The sequence below is a fragment of the Myxine glutinosa genome, chromosome 2, assembly GCF_964187855.1.
Source record: "Myxine glutinosa chromosome 2, kmMyxGlut1.1, whole genome shotgun sequence".
In the NCBI taxonomy this organism is placed as follows: domain Eukaryota; kingdom Metazoa; phylum Chordata; class Myxini; order Myxiniformes; family Myxinidae; genus Myxine; species Myxine glutinosa.
In genome coordinates, this window is record NC_136262.1 from 51,184,939 (window position 1) to 51,205,161 (window position 20,223).

At 45.5% G+C, this 20,223-nt stretch overlaps 1 protein-coding gene across 7 annotated transcripts in view; it reads right to left on the reverse strand.

Annotated features, from left to right (window-relative positions):
- The window catches only part of LOC137413634 (cGMP-dependent protein kinase 2-like), a 129,507-nt gene that overhangs the window by 86,122 nt on the left and 23,162 nt on the right, over positions 1–20,223 (reverse strand). For all 7 annotated transcript variants that reach the window (XM_068099066.2, XM_078773270.1, XM_078773269.1 and 4 more), the window contains 3 exons: positions 15,750–15,791; positions 9,301–9,427; positions 8,432–8,562 (listed from right to left, as the gene is read on the reverse strand). In XM_068099066.2, the coding sequence (XP_067955167.2) occupies positions 8,432–8,562; positions 9,301–9,427; positions 15,750–15,791 (300 nt within the window). The remainder of the gene's footprint in view (positions 1–8,431; positions 8,563–9,300; positions 9,428–15,749; positions 15,792–20,223) is intronic.

A 20,223-nucleotide genomic window follows, 5' to 3' on the forward strand; every position in this document is an offset into this window, starting at 1 on the left:
AGAGCGTATCTTCGTTCCCATCACGAGGGGTGGGATATGTTAATTAGCTCGGGATTAATGGTAAATCCCCTGTATGTAATGGCCTCTGTTATTTTTCCTCTGTTCCTTATGACACATGCAGCACACACACACATAGCCAATAAATCATGCATTTAGCACACTAAATAAAAACCAACCGGAAGCAGGACATTGAGCACCACCGCTAATAACACCGACTTGGTGAGCACACAGGCACAGGCAGGGCCATGAGGCCATGCCCCGAAGGGCAGTGATTGGTCCGAGATAGATTGGCACAAAGACTGCTAAGATGGGACTATGGGATTGATGGAGCAGGCACGGATGACGTCAGAGCCTTGAGTACAAAGGAGTGAGAGGGCGGACATTTTGTCTCTATGCTTCTGGATTTGATCGTGGGCAGTCGGCATTTTATACTCCTCTTGGCTGCTCCTCGCTCTTGGCTTGCTCTTCTCTTCTTCGTCTTCTTGTGGCTGGCACTGACCTTCTGGCTTCGGCAGTAAACAGTCACTATATGATAGCTCATGCTGCTTCGGGAGTTCACGGTGAGTGGTCGGAGTTCATAGTGCTCCTGCGCGAGGGGAATTGATTGACGAGCACGTGAACATTTCATAGTGTTCTGTTCGGCGGGGTTCGGTTTGAAGGCACGGCCGCATTTTATTTTCCTTGGCACATTGGTGCTGGTGAACGAGATTGACAGGAACGAATGGAGGCGAGTGGGACGAGCACGGCCTGCTCGTTTTGAGCTCGGGGCTGGAAGAGCAAGCTGCGCGCCAAGGCCGTTCCTGCGCACAGGCTTCACGCCAACGAGCGGTTTCCCGCCAAGGTCGCGGTGGTTCTGTACGATTCCTGAAGAGATTCAAAAGCAGCTCGGAGCTAAGTGCCCACAAATTAACGCATTTATTTTCACAGTTATTTTTCGCATTGTTTGTATTTGAGTCTATATAGAGGCGCACCACTTCGGAATTTAGTTTTATCGTGCATTCTTTGTTACCGGCATTTTCTTTAATAAAGCTGGTATTTTTGTACATTTTAATCCTGTGTCGTTTGGGTTAATTTATCCAGGTGCGAAGAAGTCGGGTGTAAGCCGTCCAGGTAATTTTGTCATCCTTTCCCTCGCGTGTAAAGAATACCATCATTTTTGGATTGAACTCCTTGGAGTAAAGCTCATTTGGTCATCTGTTCACTACAGGGTAGTCACATGACAATATATATATATATATATATATATATATATATATATATTGTCATGTGACTACCCTGTATATACGAGGGCCAGTGATTGACAAGCACTTGAACATATATGTGTATATATATATATATATATATATATATATATATATATATATATATATAAATAAAGGAGGAGTGTCTGTGTGTGTGTGTGTCTGTCTGGATGTCCGCTTATAACTCAAGAACTACACATCGGAGAAAAGTTTTAGACACATTCGGAATCAGCATAAAATTTCGGTGGTTATAGGCTACTTTTTATTTTAATATCAATGGTTTAAAAAACCGGGCCAGCTGCAATTCCATGGTGTAGCTTGGGGAGGCGCTATTGTCCCTTTCCGATCCCATGACGCATTGCGGTTCCGATTCACGATCAGGTCTATGCGCTATCACCGACACTTTTCCATACCTTTCAATCAGATTTACCTTATCGTCCATCGTAACCACATTACGCTTGGAAACACTAGCATTATCCTTCTTCGGACCCATGGCTAACACAGACACAGTAAAGGAATACTGTACGTCGCCTCTGTTTTGAATGAGAATCAGCGGTTGCGCGTACGTACAGTACGTACATATTTATATTTTTTTATGTGCTTTTTATTGTATTTAAAATTGTTTTTTTGCTTCTTTTATTGTTAATTTATGTACTATTTTATTTATTTTAAATATATTTTTAAGGAAAACAAATGTTTTCACGTCCGTAGGAGTGACGTAATGTCGCACATAATGATGTTCGCTGCCCGGTCATGAAAGAAATTATGATTCTCTTGCCAAAGTGACATGAAGATCAGGCAGTAAACCTCCCAACTGAGTTTCTCAACAGTCGTCAGCCTCAAGGACTCCCAACACACAGGTTGATTCTCAAGGTGGGAGCACCAATCATGCTTCTAAGGAATCTTGATCCACCAAAGCTGTGTAATGGAACACGATTGACAATCCAGCAAATGATGCCGCATGTCCTAGAGGCAACCATCCTCTCAGGACAATACAGAGGAGAGAAAGTATTCATTCCAAGGATACCACTTATTCCACCTGACCTTCCATTCTCCTTCAAGAGGGTTCAGTTCCCCATCAGGCTATATTTTGCTATGTCCATCAACAGGGTGCAGGGGCAATCAATGAAGGTTGTAGGCCTGAACTTCACAGAACAAGTGTTTGCCCATGGCCAGCTGTACATGGGCTGCTCGAGGGTTGGAAAACCAAGCAATCTTTATGTCTTGGCACCACGTAAGAAAACCAGAAATGTTGTATACCCAGAGGTTTTGAGAAATTGAAAATTGAAAAAACGTCATGTAGGAAATGTTCTGTGATATTGCTCTAAAATATACATGTTCTTTTCATCATATATTTGTATTATTCTTATTCAACCCGGGCGAAGCTGGGTACCTCAGCTCGTATATATATAAAGGAGGAGTGTCTGTGTGTGTGTGTCTGTCTGGATGTCCGCTTATAACTCAAGAACGACACATCGGAGAAACGTTTTAGACACAGATTCGGAATCAGCATAAAATTCCAGTGGTTATAGGCTACTTTTTATTTTAATGGTTTAAAAAACCGGGCCTCATTTGTAATTGTGCATTTGACAAGTGAACATCAGGTAAAAGTTCAAACTGATCAATACCCTGACGAAGGCGTGGCCCCATCAACGTGTCACGAAGGGAGGTGCCGGTGAACCCTCCTGACCAGTCAGGGCCGAGGCGTGTTCACCGGTAGGCGGAGCGAAGCGCGCGCGGCTTGATTTGCAAGGCGCGTGATATAAGCGCCGCCGCGGACTACTTCAACAGATGAGCCAGGAAGAGAGAAGGAGTCGACCACCAAGGCAGAAAGAGATGAGCAGGAGACGAGGCAGATGAGAGGAGAGGAGAGGGGAGGGGAGGGGAGAGGAGAGGAGAGGAGAGGAGGGGAGAGAGAGAGAGAGAGAGTCGGTCCACCACCACAACAACACGGACCGCGCTGATGATGCTGGCAAGATATTCTTCCTCGATGCTCCTGGCGGGACAGGAAAAACATTCCTCATTAATATCATCCTGGCCAAGGTTAGTCAAAAGTCGGAAATTGCTCTGGCTGTGGCCTCAAGTGGAATTGCAGCTACACTTCTTGAAGGAGGAAGGACAGCACACTCAACTTTCAAACTGCCTTTGGATTTGACCAAGCAAGACACCCCAACCTGCAACATTAGCAAGAATTCAGCAAATGCCAAGATCCTTCAACAGTGCAAAATCATCATCTGGGATGAGGCTACTATGAACCACAAGCAGGCATTCGAAGCAGTGAACAGAACACTCCAAGATATTCGCAACAACAAGAAAATCATGGGTGGTGTGACAACTGTTCTGGCTGGAGACTTTCATCAGACTCTCCCAGTCATCCAACGGGGCACAAGAGCAGATCAAGTCAAGGCATGTATCAAGTCTTCTTATCTCCTCTGGCCACATGTGCAAAAACTTACCCTGAATGCCAACATGAGAGTCCACCTTCTTGGTGACAACACTGCAAGGGAGTTCTCAAGCCAGCTTTTGAAAGTTGGCAATGGCCTATACCCTCAAGATGCATCAGAACAAATAACTCTACCATTTGGACAGTTTGTTGAAACAAAAGATGACTTGATCAAAAAGGTCTTTCCCAATATGGAGACCCAGTTCCAGGACTCATCATGGCTTGCCGAAAGAGCCATTTTGGCCCCCAAGAACAATGCTGTTCAAGAGATCAACAATTTGCTCCTCCACCAACTTCCCGGTCATGAAAGAAATAATGATTCTCTTGACAAAATGACAGATGAAGATCAGGCAGTAAACTTCCCAACTGAGTTTCTCAACAGTCTTCAGCCTCAAGTACTCCCAACACACAGGTTGATTCTAAAGGTGGGAGCACCAATCATGCTTCTAAGGAATCTTGATCCACCAAAGCTGTGTAATGGAACACGATTGACAATCCAGCAAATGATGCCGCATGTCCTAGAGGCAACCGTTCTCTCAGGACAATACAGAGGAGAGAAAGTATTCATTCCAAGGATACCACTTATTCCACCTGACCTTCCATTCTCCTTCAAGAGGTTTCAGTTCCCCATCAGGCTATGTTTTGCTATGTCCATCAACAAGGCGCAGGGGCAATCAATGAAGGTTTTAGGCCTGAACTTCACAGAACAAGTGTTTTCCCATGGTCAGCTGTACGTGGGCTGCTCGAGGGTTGGAAAACCAAGCAATCTCTATGTCTTGGCACCAAGTAAGAAAACCAGAAATGTTGTATACCCAGAAGTTTTGAGAAATTGAAAATTGAAAAAACGTCATGTAGGAAATGTACTGTGATATTGCTCTAAAATATACATGTTCTTTTCATCATATATTTGTCTTATTCTTATTCAACCCGGGCGAAGGCGGGTACCTCAGCTAGTATATATATACGAGGGCCAGTCAATAAGTTATATCTGTAAGTAGTTGTAATGTAATGTGTGTAGTTGTAATGTGTTTAGTTGTAGACGACATATGTTATATCTATGGGTAAGTCATGTTTTGCCTGTTTTAGATCTGACAACATTGAGCGTATAATGTCATTAGAGCATTTCCAAGATGGCGGCTCCCTGAGAAGCATGCACCAGGGAGGAGCAACGTTCTGTCATCCTTTTATTGGGAAGTGAGGGTGTGAATCCCAGTGAAATCCATCGTAGAATGAAGATGCAATATGGTGACGCATGTTTATCGCTGCAGCAGGTGTACAACTATGACAGGAACTTTACAAGTGGAGTGTCCAATGTGGCAGACACTGCTCGCTCAGGCCGGCCTCACACAGCCTACACACCAGAAATGGTTGCAGGAGTTGAGTGCGTGCTAAGGCACAATCGTCGCATTACGCTGGATGAAGTGGTCTCCGAATTGAACATTAGCCATGGTTCAGCACACCTTATCATTCACAACGTGCTGAGGCTCCGCAAAGTGTCTGCAAGGTGGGTGCCTAGACAACTCACACCCGAACTGAAAGAACGGCGAGTGGACGCATGTGAAGAACTTCTGCGATGTTACGAAACAGAAGGCGACGCTTTCTTACAGCGCAAATTGACTGGGTATGAAAGCTGGGTCCACTACTTTCAGCCAGAAATGAAGAGGGCAAGCAAAGAGTGGTGCTATTCAACTTCACAGAAGGCCCAAAAATTCCGCACACAGCCTTCCGCTGGAAAAGTGATGCTGATGCTCTTCTGGGATAGCCGAGGCCCACTTGTAGAGCATTACATTTCCAGAGGGACCATATTCACCAGTGCATCATACTGTGACCTCGTTAAAAATAATCTGAAACCAGCAATCAGATCAAAACGTCGTGGACTACTCACTACCGGTGTTTTGCTGCAGCATGACAATGCTTGGCCCCATACTGCCCATGCTACATCATTATATATACTTGTACTAAGTTTGATTTGAATCCCTTCAGCTGTTCTCAAGCAGCACATTTTCAACTGACATGACCTCTGACCTTTGATTCATTACATCTTTGCATCATAATATACTATATACTAAATTTGGTCAAAATCCCATCTCTGGTTCACAAGTTAGCTCAGTTACAGAATTTTTATATAACAGGACCTCTGACCTTTCACCTCTTGACCCCATAATCTAATCAGTTCATATTTGCATCACCTCATAATCAGTTCAATCAGACAGGCAGACAAACAAACAAACATACAGGCGGTCATAGACCGGTACTTGTGAATTCAGTCGCTGCAACCTAGACCTTTAGACCTCAAAAACAATAGACTTCCAGCTTTTGTTTGGTGGACCAATTCAGTGATAAAATATGCAAATTCTATTGAAATTTTAAGTCACTAGAATGACAATGGATGATCTTATGTGACCTTGCCTTTGACCTTTTGACCCAATTATTAATTAGTCTTCTCCATATTCTCATTATAAAGGTTTATTGAAAAATTTATGACAAAAGCTCAAATGGTAAAAAAGTCATGGCCTGGGCAGACAGACACAGAAGCGATTGCAAAGCCCCGTCTCCTGCTGCATGAGCAGAAGGGCAAACAATGGAAAAATCAACACATTGGTTGTAGAGTGCCATGGATGTCTGTCAATAACATTTGCTATGCTAATGGTACGAGTGTACTGGCTCCTTGTATGTTTGCCTTGTGGATGTTATTGGAGATCTGTGAACAGAAAGCTGCTGAACTTGATATTGTGCATACCACCGGTAAATCGGTACGCGTTGTGTTTGAGACTCGACAGGTTGGATTTGACCACTTACCTGCTTTTTACTTGTGTGGTGACCTATCAAAGTATGTTGACAGGTATACATACCTAGGTCACATCATCTGTAATGACATGTGTGATGATCACGACCTGAAGCCACAATATCACTCCATGCTCACACATAGGAAATTAAGTATTGTTTCTTTAAATCCTGCTGTTACAAACTGTATTGTTCAACTTTTGTGAGCAATTTTGTTCAGTCATCCTTGCATGAAATCACTGTCTGCTATAACAATGTCTTTTCATGGCTGTTGGGCCTTACTATCCGGCACAGCGCTTCCCAAACGTATGTGAATCATAAGGTGATGTCTTTTGAATAATTGTTCAGGAAGTCAGTGTATAGCTTTAGAAACCGTGTCATTCTCATTGACAACATGATCGTGAAATCATTCATTGTTGTTGGCCTTAGTACATCATCACTTGTGCAGAGGTTGAAAACCCTCCTTTTTGTGTGATACTAATACAGTACAGTGTTGATTGATGTATGGACTATGTGTCTGAAATAAAGGATTATTGTTACAATTTTTTTTTTTGGATACAAGATCGAGGCTCGTGTAAGAGCTAACATCAATCACAAAAAAAAAACCGACACAAAACATACAATAAAGGGAGCGGGAGACAAGATGGGGAGAGTGAGCATTTAGATGGGATTTCAACCGCAGAACCCATAATGAACAATGTTTTGTATTTTTGTTTTGCTTTTTGCATGAGCTATGTATGAGACATTCTTTAATAATTATTACCTTCACCAGAGAGTATTTAGGTCCGTTTGTTAGTTTGTCTTTCTGCCTGTCTGCACATAATGTTCTAAAGTTGGCCACAAAGCCCCCTTGTGGTAGCCAGTATGACCCGTTATCCTTTTTTAAACCGAGTACCTTGGTAAAGTATGTACCGTTAGAATGAGACCACATCAATAATGTCTGTACAATTAGAATGTGAACATGTCTATAAATTACATCCTATTGGACTGTGAGTGTGTCTATAAAGGATGTACTATTAAGAATGTGAGTACACATAAAGTATATACTATTAGAACATGCACACATCTAGAAAGTACGGAACATGAGACGATTACGAAAATCAACACATTGACTAGATTTTAGATTATTTTATTATTGTTATTATGATAGATATATATTTACATATTATTATTATTATTGATATATTATATATTATTTATTTATTTATTTATTTCGTCTAGATTGACTGATGATTTTTGGACTAGATTTTTTTATTTTCTGATTTACATCTATAAAATACTCGTACATACGATTGCAACATGAATCTGTACAATAAAACTGAAAAGTTCTATTTATCCGCTATATGAACGTAACCTTACATGGTCAATGCATCACATCTGTACAAAACACAAAAACACACAAAATACACCACACAAAACCACGTAAAAGTGCTGCCAAGGGTCTGTAATCTATGATTGCGCTTTCTAGATGTTTAAGTTTTACTTCTAAGCATTGAGCACAAGTAATGCGACTAAGCTAAGGCTTCTAATGCGATAGACATAAACATAATGAGCTAAGGTCATTACGAGCAAGGAAAATGTGCTGCTTGTGCTTGAAACGTTTACAATGATATTTGGTGCATGCAGAATGTGGTCATTACAGGAAATGCTTATATTATTTAAAACAGCTGTGTAATATCTGGTTCTTCTTTGTGCCGCATGCTGCAAAAACAATTTTACTCATTCAATTCACATATGCAGAATTGTAAAGAGCTGTGGCTATCAGAGGTGATGTAATGTTAATGTCATAAATGTCCAGGCCAAGCATGTGAAGAACAGGCCCAGAAGAAACAAGCGAATTGCATTGAAGCTAAACACCTCCAGAACAAAAACAAGAACAAAAAGAAGAAGAAGAAAAGAAAAAGAAAAGGAAACAAAGCTCCAGAAGCTAGAACAAAATAAAAGGCTATGGTGTTGATCTCACTTGATAATAAAACTGCAGGACACTTCCTCCAGAATTTTCCTTTCAGACTGGATGTGTCTCTTTTGTTGCATCTTCATTATGGATTTTTTGCTGATCTTCTTCATTGCGTAGTTTCGTTTCCCATTCGTAACCTGGGTACAGCACAGAATGAGATTCGACACAAAGGCAGGTGATGTAGGCCAAGCATACAGCTGCTGTTATTGGAATAACTCGAACAAGTAAATTTCTTTGGCCGAGGGCCATGCTGAGGGGCTTGCTGTTCCTCTACCGGCATTATTTAAGGCAGGAATTTAGAATTTATCCATACTGTCAGCCCTCCTTTCTTACAATGTGTAAAATGAGTTGTGCTGACATGTGAGAGAGGGGTGGCAACAGGTAACGACAGCAAAAGACAGGTGAAAACTACAAGGTGTAAAATTGGGTACTGTAGGTGATAGGATTTTACGGTAGAAAAGAAGGCATTTTCAGGGACCATCAATGAAATGACAAGATATGTGAATTTAATTGACTCGTGGAGGTAATGTGCAGGTTGTGTCGCTGTGTTCCTTACATCATGATGAGTGTTTCTGTGAAATGCACTCACTGTGACAAATGAAAATTGAAATGCCAGTTTTAGGAGATGGCGATATATTTAGAAGAGGCAGATGAAAATTGGATGAGAAAGTGAGAGTAGGGAAAATAAACAAAGAGAGCAGTCCCTCCTTGCACGCACACACACTTGTATCACCGAACAACACTCATGAGACCAATATGCAACAGTCATGTGATGAGGAAAAAGGTTTCATCTCTTACTAAATGATCCCTTCATCTGCAAGGAGAAAAAGAATTAAGTGATTCAAGGCCGGAAGGTTGATAGGGCAGGAACGTACCAGCTCGACTCGTGCGAAAGCACCGATCCCAAGTGTCACTGGTTCTCCATCATTGAAGCAAACAGCAGTAAAGTCTGAGAGTTGAAGTCTGGTCACCTCCGGCTCCGCCTGGGCCTCGTGGACTGACCTGTTCTTTCACCGACCGCACGTTAGTCGAGTACCAATTGCTTTGTTCAATCGGTCCTATAAAATGTCCGTACACACAGAATTATGGGTAATCAATGAAACTTTTTAGTTGAAGTGAAATATCTTGGTGGATTATAAAATCACAAATGCCGAGTACATTAGGAAAGTAGAACGGCACTCAGCAGAGAGCATACCTCGGCCTGGTTGGCCATATCACTCAATGGTGAAGAATCACTTTTAAAAATTAAATAATTCTCATATCCGAATCCATATTCAGATCTTCATCAAAATCGAATCCATTCTTCCTTCTCACACACACAACCTGTCCAACAAGTTTCGTCCAAATACATACATAACTTTTTGAGATGTCCTGCTATGTATCGTTTTGGCCCTTTCTCCCCAATGGTGAAGAATCACTTTAAAAATGAAATAATTCTCATATCCGAATCCATATTCAGATCTTCATCAAAATCGAATCCATTCTTCCTTCTCACACACACAACCTGTCCAACAAGTTCCGTCCAAATACATACATAACTTTTTGAGATGTCCTGCTATGTATCGTTTTGGCCCTTTCTCCCAATGGTGAAGAATCACTTTTTTTTTTTTTTTTTTTTTTTTTTTTTTTTTTTTTTTTTTTTTTTTTTTTTTTTTTGTATACAAGATCGAGGCTCGTGAAAGAGCGAACATTAATTACACAGAAAGACAAACCGACACATAAAACATATAACATAGGGAGCGGTAGACAAGATGGGGAGAGAGGGGGAAGGACACAAACACAACATTTGAGAGCAGGGACCGAGAGACATGGAGACATCGAGAGATCTGAGAGAGGGCGAGGGCTTTGGGGGGGGGGGGGGCGGGCGTGGGAAGGGGGCAGTGGGAGAGGTATAAAACATATGGACACTGCCAGGACTTCCAGGAAAGAAGTTGGAATTTCAAACAAGGTGGATCTGGGGTGAATTAGCGGGGGTAGAAAAGATCAAGGTTTTGGATGGGGGAAGATAAGAGATGGTGGTGAACAGCTGTTTTAAAGACCTGGAGGGAGGAGTGGGATTGAAGGGAGTGAGGGAGTTTGTTCCAGAGGCGGGAGAAAAGAGGAATGAAAGAGTGAAGGTGAGCGGAGAGCCGAGATTTCGGCAGTTTAACCATCAGAGGGTTGCTGGCAGATCTTGTGCGACCTGTAGGAATATTTGGGGGACAGAGCACAGAGAGAGCTGGGGGTGCAAGGCCGGAGAGGAGTCGGTAGAAGACAGAAAGACCACCTACCTGCCTGCGGTGAGTGAGTGAAAGGCCCTCAGAGATAGCTTCATCGCGGGAGATTCCAATAATTCTGAAAGCTTTGGTTTCAACAGCGTGAAGCCGAGCCAGGTGTGAGGCAGGAGCACCGGCCCATAGCGGAGAACAGTATTCCATTGAGCTGCGGATGAAAGCCTTGTATGTGGTGAGGAGCTCAGGTGTGCCGAGGAAGGACTTCGCACGACGGAGGATGCCCAGTCGGCGACTGGCTTTGGAGGCCAGCTTGGAAATGTGGTTTTCCCAAGAAAGATCATGGCAGATAGTGAGACCCAAAATCTTGAGCGACAGAACTTCTTGGAGAGGATTGTTGAGAAAGTAGATGGGAGGGTTGTCCAGTCGATCTTTTCGGAGAGACATAGTAAGAGTGTGAGATTTGTCAGGATTGAAAGACATGTTCCACTTGTTTGACCAGTCTGTGATTTTGTCCAGGTCTTCAGAGAGTGAGGAGGCAGCAGACTGCCGATCTGAGGGAAGAGGAATGGAGCGGCAGAGAGTGGAGTTATCAGCAAAGAGATAGAGAGGATTTTCAAGAGAGTCAGAGAGATCATTGATGAAGACCAGAAAAAGCACGGGGCCCAGAACACTGCCTTGGGGAACTCCAGCCTGAACAGGAAGAGGAGATGAGAGAAACCCATTCAGGGCCACACGTTGACGACGACTAGAGAGGAAGTCCGCCAGCCATGCGTGGAGATTTCCATGGATACCAAAGGAGGAGAGTTTGGTGAGCAGAGCGGGGTGCCAGACCGTGTCGAAGGCACGTGATATGTCGAGGGAGACAGCTCTAATTTCCTGTTTGGCATTGAGGACCTCCATCCATTGTTGAGACAGCAGAAGCAGCATGTCCAGAGTAGAGTGACCTGGTCTGAAACCAAATTGATGATCAGAGATCAAGCCATTGGAGAAGAGGAAAGATTTCATATCAGAAGCAATGATGGATTCCATGACTTTGCTGATAATTGGGAGAAGGCTGATTGGTCTGTAGTTGCTAGGATCTGTTTTTGCACCTTTTTTGTGCAAAGCGGTGATGTTGGCTGATTTCCAAGCAGATGGCAGTTGACCTTGAGCAAAAGAGAGGGTGAAGAGAACAGAGAGAGGGCGAGATAGAGCAGCAGAGCAGGATTTTAGGACCCGTGGGCTGATGCCGTCGGGTCCAGTTGCAGAATCAGAGTCGAGGGTTGACAGAAACTTTTCCACCTTGTCAGGAGGAAAGGACACGGAGTCCAGGAGCAGCAGGGTACGACTGGGTATGGTGGGTACAGAGAGGGATGGGTTTGGGACACAAGATTTAGAGGCAAACACAGAGTTGAGGCATTCAGCTTTTTCACGTGCGGAGTCAGCTGTGTAGCCGTTTGAGGTAAGGGAGGGGATGGAAGGGGAACAAACACCAGAAACGGATTTGACCAGACGCCACCAGGATTTGGAAGAGGGAGACAGATAAGAGAGTTCGGTCTTGAGAACGGAGAGATATTGTTTCCTGGCTCTCCTGAGGGTGGACACACACTTGTTTCGGGCTTTGTGAAAGGAAATGAGATTTCCTTCCGTTGGATTTGCTTTCCAGGAGACGAAGGCAAGTTGTTTCTGGGCAACAGCCTCACCACAAGATTCCGTGTACCATGGACGGGAGGAAGGGTATGACAACTGAAGACGAGATGGGATAAATCTGTGCATGAGAGAGAGCAATTTACTTTGGAAGAATTCCCAGGATGAGTTGATGTCAGAGGTGGTAGAGATGGGAGACCAGTCCAGATGATTGATGGCTGCTTGAAGACCGTGCCAGTTGGCCTGAGTGAAATGCCAGACTCGTCGACGCTGAGCAGGCTCCCTGAGGATGGTCAGAGAGATGTCCACTTTAACAAGGACATGATCAGATGATCCGATCGGAGCAGAAGAAGAGCAGCAGACATTTTCAGGGAAGTTAGTCATAACCAAGTCCAGAAGAGAAGATGTTCCGTTGACTGAGATCCGGGTCGGGAAATTGACAGATTGTGTCAGTCCCAGTGAGTCGCAGAAGTCCTTTGCTGAGGAGCCATGGCTGGTGAGAGAGGTACCCACACCCAGCCAACTGGCATGATGACAGTTGAAATCACCACATATGAGGAAGAGAGAGTTGGGATGAGTAGATAGAAGTTGGTCCATATCATCAGACAGCGAGATGTAGATGGAGTCATCACTGTTTGGTGGACGGTACAACACACATATGAACAAGAGGTGGGAGCAAAGGGGAAGCCGTAGCCAGAGGTATTCCTGGGGGTGAGGTGGAGAGAGTGCAGTGCAGGGCGAGTGAGGAAGAGAGTTTTTGATAAAGATAGCAACCCCGCCTCCAGGACGAGGCTCAGGTCTATCATACCGGAGGAGGGAGTAGCCCGGGAGAGATACTATGGAATCAGAGACATCATAAAGGAGGAAAGTTTCTGTTAAGCAGATCACGTCTGGTTTGACAGAAGCAACCTGTATGGAGAGATCAGTTAAGTTTGAACGAAGGCCCCGGATGTTTGACGTCCATACCGTTAATGAAGAGGAAGGGGGAGCATCAGATACAGAACAGGGGGGAGGAGGGGTAGGGTAAGATGTGGAAGAGGTGGAAGAGGTAGGGAGAGCTGTTGAAGGTGTGTCAGAGATTTCAGAATAGCTCGGAGAAAGGGAAGGATGGGGCGGACAAAAGGTTTGATGGTGATTGGGTGAGCCACAATGAGGTGTTATTTGAGGAGGGGGAAGAGCGAGGCAGAAGGTTGGGGGAGATGGAGGTGAGAGTTTGAAGGGGGAAGAAGCGGGGAGGACGCTTTGAGGAGGGGGAGTGAGAGGGGGGAAATTGAGAAGCAATGAGGGTGGGGAGATTTGAAGGGGAGGGTGAGGGGGGAGTTTGGGAGGGAAGGGACAAGGGGAGGGATTTGAAAGGGATGGGATATGGGGGAGATTTGGAGGGGAGGGGTGAGGCAGGAGTCTAGGAGGGGAGGGGCGAGGGGGCGTCCTGGCGGGGAGGGGTGAGGGGGTAGTATAGGAGGGAGGGGGCAAGGGGGGAGATTTGAAAGGGATGGGTGATGGGGAAGATTTGGAGGGGAGGGGGTGATGGGGAAGATTTGGAGGGGAGGAGTTATGGGGAAGATTTGGAGGGGAGGGGTGAGATTGGATTTTTGAAAGTGTACGATTTATGGGAAACGAACATTTATTGCAAAATGAGTTTCTTGTGACCTTCGAGTTAAAAATACGTTTAAGGACGCTGGATGGAGGATGGAGTGCAGGAGAGTTTAGGGAATGTAGAAAAAAGGCACTATAGGAGATGGATATTTTTTTTGGGATGAATTGATTTGGTGAGCAAGTCGAAAGCAGCCTTTTAAAGAAGAAGAAGAAAAAGGTGTTATAAAATATGACGGAATACATAACTTGAGGGGAAAGTGTAAACATTGAAGGTTAATGAGTGAAAACTATCTGGGGAAATGGGGGAGAAACACGTGGTCGAAGAACGAACGAACGAATAAGAATGAATAAACGAATGAGAACAGAGAAGGAAATGTTTTTTTCTTTTGTTTTTTTTTTTTAGTTGAGATTTACACAAGGAAGTATGGGTGAAAAGCCTGGGAATACAGAGAACGAAAGTTATTGGATCACAAACGACGGACCACTGAGAGAAAAACAAAGCCTCAAGGTTGTACAGTGCACACTGTACAAGGCCTTGCTCGCGACACGGCAAACAGACGATCAATTTATGAAAGATAAACACCGAGAAACAACCAAAGTTGCACACAATAACTTCACACACCGAAAGATAAATACAGTTTCGACAAAATACAATTGTGAACAGACTTAACTTCGAAAAACGTGGAGACCGTGTGGAGCTTCGAAAATCCCTGCCGCCGTCTCCAAGATCTCGCGAGATCTCGAGACACACACAACTTTAAAAATGAAATAATTCTCATATCCGAATCCATATTCAGATCTTCATCAAAATCGAATCCATTCTTCCTTCTCACACACACAACCTGTCCAACAAGTTTCGTCCAAATATATACATAACTTTTTGAGATGTCCTGCTATGTATCGTTTTGGCCCTTTCTCCCAATGGTGAAGAATCACTTTAAAAATGAAATAATTCTCATATCCGAATCCATATTCAGATCTTCATCAAAATCGAATCCATTCTTCCTTCTCACACACACAACCGGTCCATCAGGTTTTGTCCAAATCCATCCACAACTTTTTGAGATATCCTGCTATGAATCGTTTTTGGCCCGATCTCCCAATGGTGAAGAATCACTTTAAAACTTATAGTAGCCGGATCCGAATCCGCATCTCCACCAAAATCTAATCATTTCGTCATTGTGACATACGCCACATCTCTGCCAAATTTCGTCCGAATCCGTCCACAACGTTTTGAGATATTTTGTTCACAAACAGACAGACAAACAGACAGGTGTGAAAACATAACCTCCATCCACCTTTGGTGGTGGAGGTAACAATAATGTCATTGTTAATTCAGGCTGATGAAGATGATGTAAACATTTTTTATAGCCGTAAAGTAACACATTGCAAGTGCTAGTTAAAACTAGAACGGCACTCGGCAGTGCGCACACCTCCGCCAGGCTGAACAGTTTGCTTTGCATCCCACCGATAGGCTGCATCTGTATCCAGACCTGAGCCAAATTCTAATCAGCTTGTTCTTGATGCCTACTCAACTCAACAACCTAGTTTCATCAGAATCTGGCCACAACATTTTGAAATATCATGCTATATATAGTTTTTGGCCCTATTTCTCAATAGTGAAGAATCACTTTTAAAATGTTAGTATCCGGATCCGGATCTTCACGAAAACCGAATCAATTCGTATTACCAAATATCGCACACCCAACCTCTCCACTACATTTCGTCCAAATCTGCCCACAACCTTCTGAGGTCTCCAGCTCAAACAGACAGACAAACAGACAGACAGACAGGAGTGAAAAATAATTTCCCTCCACCTTCAGTGTGCGGAGATAAATATAACAATAATTATTATTACTATAATTATTGTAATATTCATAATCACTTACGATTCCCTTTCGACGAGGATTGTTTGTGCAAAGCCATCGACACTAAAAGGAAAGTGACACAAAGAAACAGAAAATGTTAGACTTTCGAAATTAATTATAACAACTACAACTTATTTAGTGGTTTCAAATCATGATCCGTATTACCAAATATCGCCCCTTCTCGTGGGGTCGACTGGAAGATGGGTTTTAGGCCAGGTCTTTCACAAACCGGCCAACCAGGCCTCACGTTCAACTGATGGTGACAAATTTGTAATTTGTTTATGCTACCGGTGATCGCTCGCCTACTCTTCACAAAGGACATCGTGGGATTTTTTTTTATGTCCCCCCACATAATACTGGCAGATTGGACGCCAAGGTTCACGTCCATCTGAGGGACGGATCACATTGTTTTTCCTTGTCCGGCCTGCGAAGCATCTATTTTTTAGCTGGGCCAACATTTACACCAGAGATAGACAGATCAAAGGTAATGGCCTCGGCACCATCCTCCCAGGGATTAAGTTTTTAAAAATTTGCCTCACCTATGTACAAACTACCTTCACATCATCAATCCTCTTTTTCTCCAACTTTGAGATTTTGTTTCCAGTATATTCAACTTGGAAAATAATCAATGTATATTGAATAGGATGTTTGAGAGGAAATCTTTGTTATGTTTCTTATTTTTCTGTTTACTCTATTTGGAACCTGATATCGTGTCATATCCTGTTATTATTATTTCATTATGACAGTTAGAGCAAGTCTTGTGAATTTTCCACATATTAGTGATTCAGGGTCATTGTATATCCACCTAGGATATGAAAGCTATGGTCCTTCTGCATATTATGCACACAAAAAGGAAAATTGGAGAGATCAATTAAGAAAAATATAATCAAGGAAATAATGATAAGGAAGGAGATGAAGGATACTATATAGATAGCCTCACACCATTCCTGAACACAGGAGGTAAGTAGATATGGCCCGTACTCTTCACAGAGCATTAGAGGGCCATGACAAGTTCGGTAGCTGAGATTTAACTCCACACAGTTGACTACTCTGTCATGGGGTGCTGCTGAAATGGCAAAAAATAAACTCCGAATTTTTGCCATTATTTACTCAAGAGAGGAGGATTTGAACCTGCAAGAAGGAGATTGCAATACAGCTCATCCAAATGATCCAACCCAGACCCACATCCACATCCGGTAACAATGTGTTTCTGACATTCATATTCCACTAAGTACTTGAGACACTATCTATGTATCAAGCGAAATAATGTTGTACAAATCAAAGCGAAAAACTGCTATAACTACAACAATACCAAAAGTCTAACAGCTGCTTAGCCGGGCTTGTAAAATATTATAAACCACAAACACGTATGATTAGCTTTTCAAAAGTCGTTAATGCTGTTTATAACATTAAACAAAGAAATTTTGAGGAATCCCGACATCCGTGAGGTAAGTTTTTCTTACAGAACTCAGCGGAGATCTACTGTAATCTATGTACCCCACAAGGGTTGGAGGTGTGCTCATTTACCAAGCTGCTAGCTAGCGCTTGCCAAGCCAGCCGTTCCTTAACGGTTTTGAATGGAGTGCTTGCTCGAATGCTCAAACCACTTGGTGATCTCTCCACAAGAACCTTGGTAAATGAACACACACCCAATGTTCTTGAGACCCGACCATAGATCGTCTGTAATCTACATACCCCAAAGAGGAATAACCCTTCCTGCCACTCCCATAGTGAGCGGGTGTACTTGTAAATTAAAATGTTGGTCGGTGGACTCAGCCGTCGTAATGACAACAAAGACGTAATGACGTAACGGACACAAAACTGATATATTTTAACTTCCAGTAAGTTTGCAGTCACTATGAAGGGATTAGTATTATGATTAGATTTACTATAATATTAACATTACGTTATCATTATTTCGAAAATGATATTACTGAAGGAGCTGGGGCTCCCATGTCGATCGGAAGAATGGACGCGACAAAAAGCTGGAATTCATCCGAGTTGCTTTAATCAAACCAAACACTCAGGCACTCTGAAAAGCCCGTTTATCGGGCAGCAATATATATACATATTATCCCGGAGCGTTTGCCCAGGAAAGGCGAGAGGGGGCGTGGCCCAGCGTCCTGGCTGCGGCCTGGCAAGTTGAGGGCGAGCCTGCCCGGGCATGCCCGGGCATGCCCGGGCGTCCCGACCAAGGCCTGGCAAGTTGAGCGCGGGCCTGCCCGGGCGTCCTGGACGAGCCCGGCATGGTGATCGCTCCGCGTCCTTGATAGGTGCAAGGCGATTGTGAAAACCCAGCGGTAGCCGCTACACACGTCCCCCCAGAATCGACTTGCACCGGCAGGGTCAATTTGAGGGGGGTCCTGATGACCCGGCCGAAGCGACCCCTGGCGGGTCGTGGGAGGGGGTCCGGTGTGGTGGTGGGCGGTCGAGTGGGGGGCATCGTGGACGGGGGGCGGCCTCGCCGCGGCGGAAGGGCCACCCGTGGTGGGTGGTCGACGTCCACGTGCGCCGGCTTGAGGCGGTCCACCGCAATCCGGTCCGACCTGCCGCCGATGTCGATGACGAACGACTTGTCGTCCCGTCACAGCACCCGGAAGGGCCCGTCGTACGGCGGCCGGAGTGGCCCCCGATGTGCGTCGTGACGCACAAAAACATACTCCGCTGTGTGAAGTGCTGGGGGGACGTAGGACTGGGGGTCACCGTGGTGGGATGTTGGCACGGGGGCAAACCGTCGGGCGGCCTCCTGGAGGTCCGAGCGCTGGTGAGCTGCGGACCAGGGACTGGTAGCGTCGGGCACGAATTCGCCCGGGACGCGTAGTGCCTGGCCATAGACAAGCTCGGCGGTGGATGCCTGGAGGTCCTCCTTGGGGGCCGTGCGGAGGCCCAAAAGGACCCACGGCAGCCGGTCGGCCCAACCGCCGTCTTGAAGGCCGGCCATGAGCGCGGCCTTCATGGAGCGGTGGAATCGCTCGCACAACCCGTTTGCTTGGGGGTGGTAGGCCGTAGTATGGTGGAGCTTGACCCCCAGGTTGCGGGCGACCGCGCCCCACAGCTCGGAGGTGAACTGTAGTCCGCGGTCTGACGAGATGTCCGCCGGTGCGCCGAAGCGGGCGACCCAGGTGGTGATGAAAGCCTGCGCCACATCGGCGGTGGTGGTGGAGACGAGGGGAACGGCCTCCGGCCACCTGGTGGTCCTGTCCACCATGGTGAGCAGGTGTGTGAACCCCCGTGACGGGGTGAGGGGGCCCACCAGATCCACGTTGACGTGGTCGAAACGTCATTCGGGCACGGTGAAAGGTGCCAGCGGGGCCTGGGTGTTGCGTCAGACGGCGGTGGGTCCCATGTCGCCGCTGCGATGCGCTGTCCTGCGGCGGAGATCTTGTCGGCTTCTCTGGCAAGGGCCCGGGGATCTGTGATCGTCGTGCTTGCCAGGGCGAGGCGTATCGGGTTAGGCAGCTGACGGAGGAACAGCTCCCGGAACAGGAATGCCGGAGAGTGCTCGCCGAGCAGTGAAAGCATGTAGTCCATTCGCTCGGAAGGGCGCGTGTCGCCGAGCTCGGGCAGGTCGAGCAGGCGCCGTGCACGCTCCGCCGATGGGAAGGCGAAAGCGTCGAGGAGAAGCGTCTTAATCGCGCCGTATTTGTCAGCGGCTGGCGGGCTCTCGAGGAGGCTCAGGGCGCGGGCCGCGGTGGCCGAACCGAGCGCTGCTACCACATGGTGGAAGCGGGTGTCGTCGGCCGTGATGCCTCGCAGGGCGAACAGGCAATCCGCCTGTGCGAACCAAACCGCCGCGTGAGCCTCCCAGAAGGTAGGCAGTTTAAGGGCGACTGCCGTGTTCATGTCGGTAGGTCACCAATGAAGGAGCTGGGGCTCCCACGTCGATCGGAAGAATGGACGCGACAAAAAGCTGGAATTCATCCGAGTTGCTTTAATCAAACCAAACACTCAGGCACTCTGAAAAGCCCGTTTATCGGGCAGCAATATATATACATATTATCCCGGAGCGTTTGCCCAGGAAAGGCGAGAGGGGGCGTGGCCCAGCGTCCTGGCTGCGGCCTGGCAAGTTGAGGGCGAGCCTGCCCGGGCGTCCTGGACGAGCCCGGCATGGTAATCGCTCCGCGTCCTTGATAGGTGCAAGGCGATTGTGAAAACCCAGCGGTAGCCGCTACATTACCATAAAAAAACTGAGGCTAATTCCCTACTTCCTCAGTTATTAATATTAGTGCCGAACACCACTTAGATCATTGATCATGAACCATACACCACTTCAATTCATTAACTTTCCATTCACGACATTGGGATTAAAGTGTTATGGTTATATTTACTATATTATGATTATTATTATTATTATTATTACGAAAACGATACTACTGAAACGATACACCACTGTATTAAGAAAACTGGGCTTAATTTGTCCGAAGCGGTCCGAAGATGTCATAACGCCTGAGGCCTGTACGTACCATATTGTTGGAAGAGCCGTAACGCCGATGCT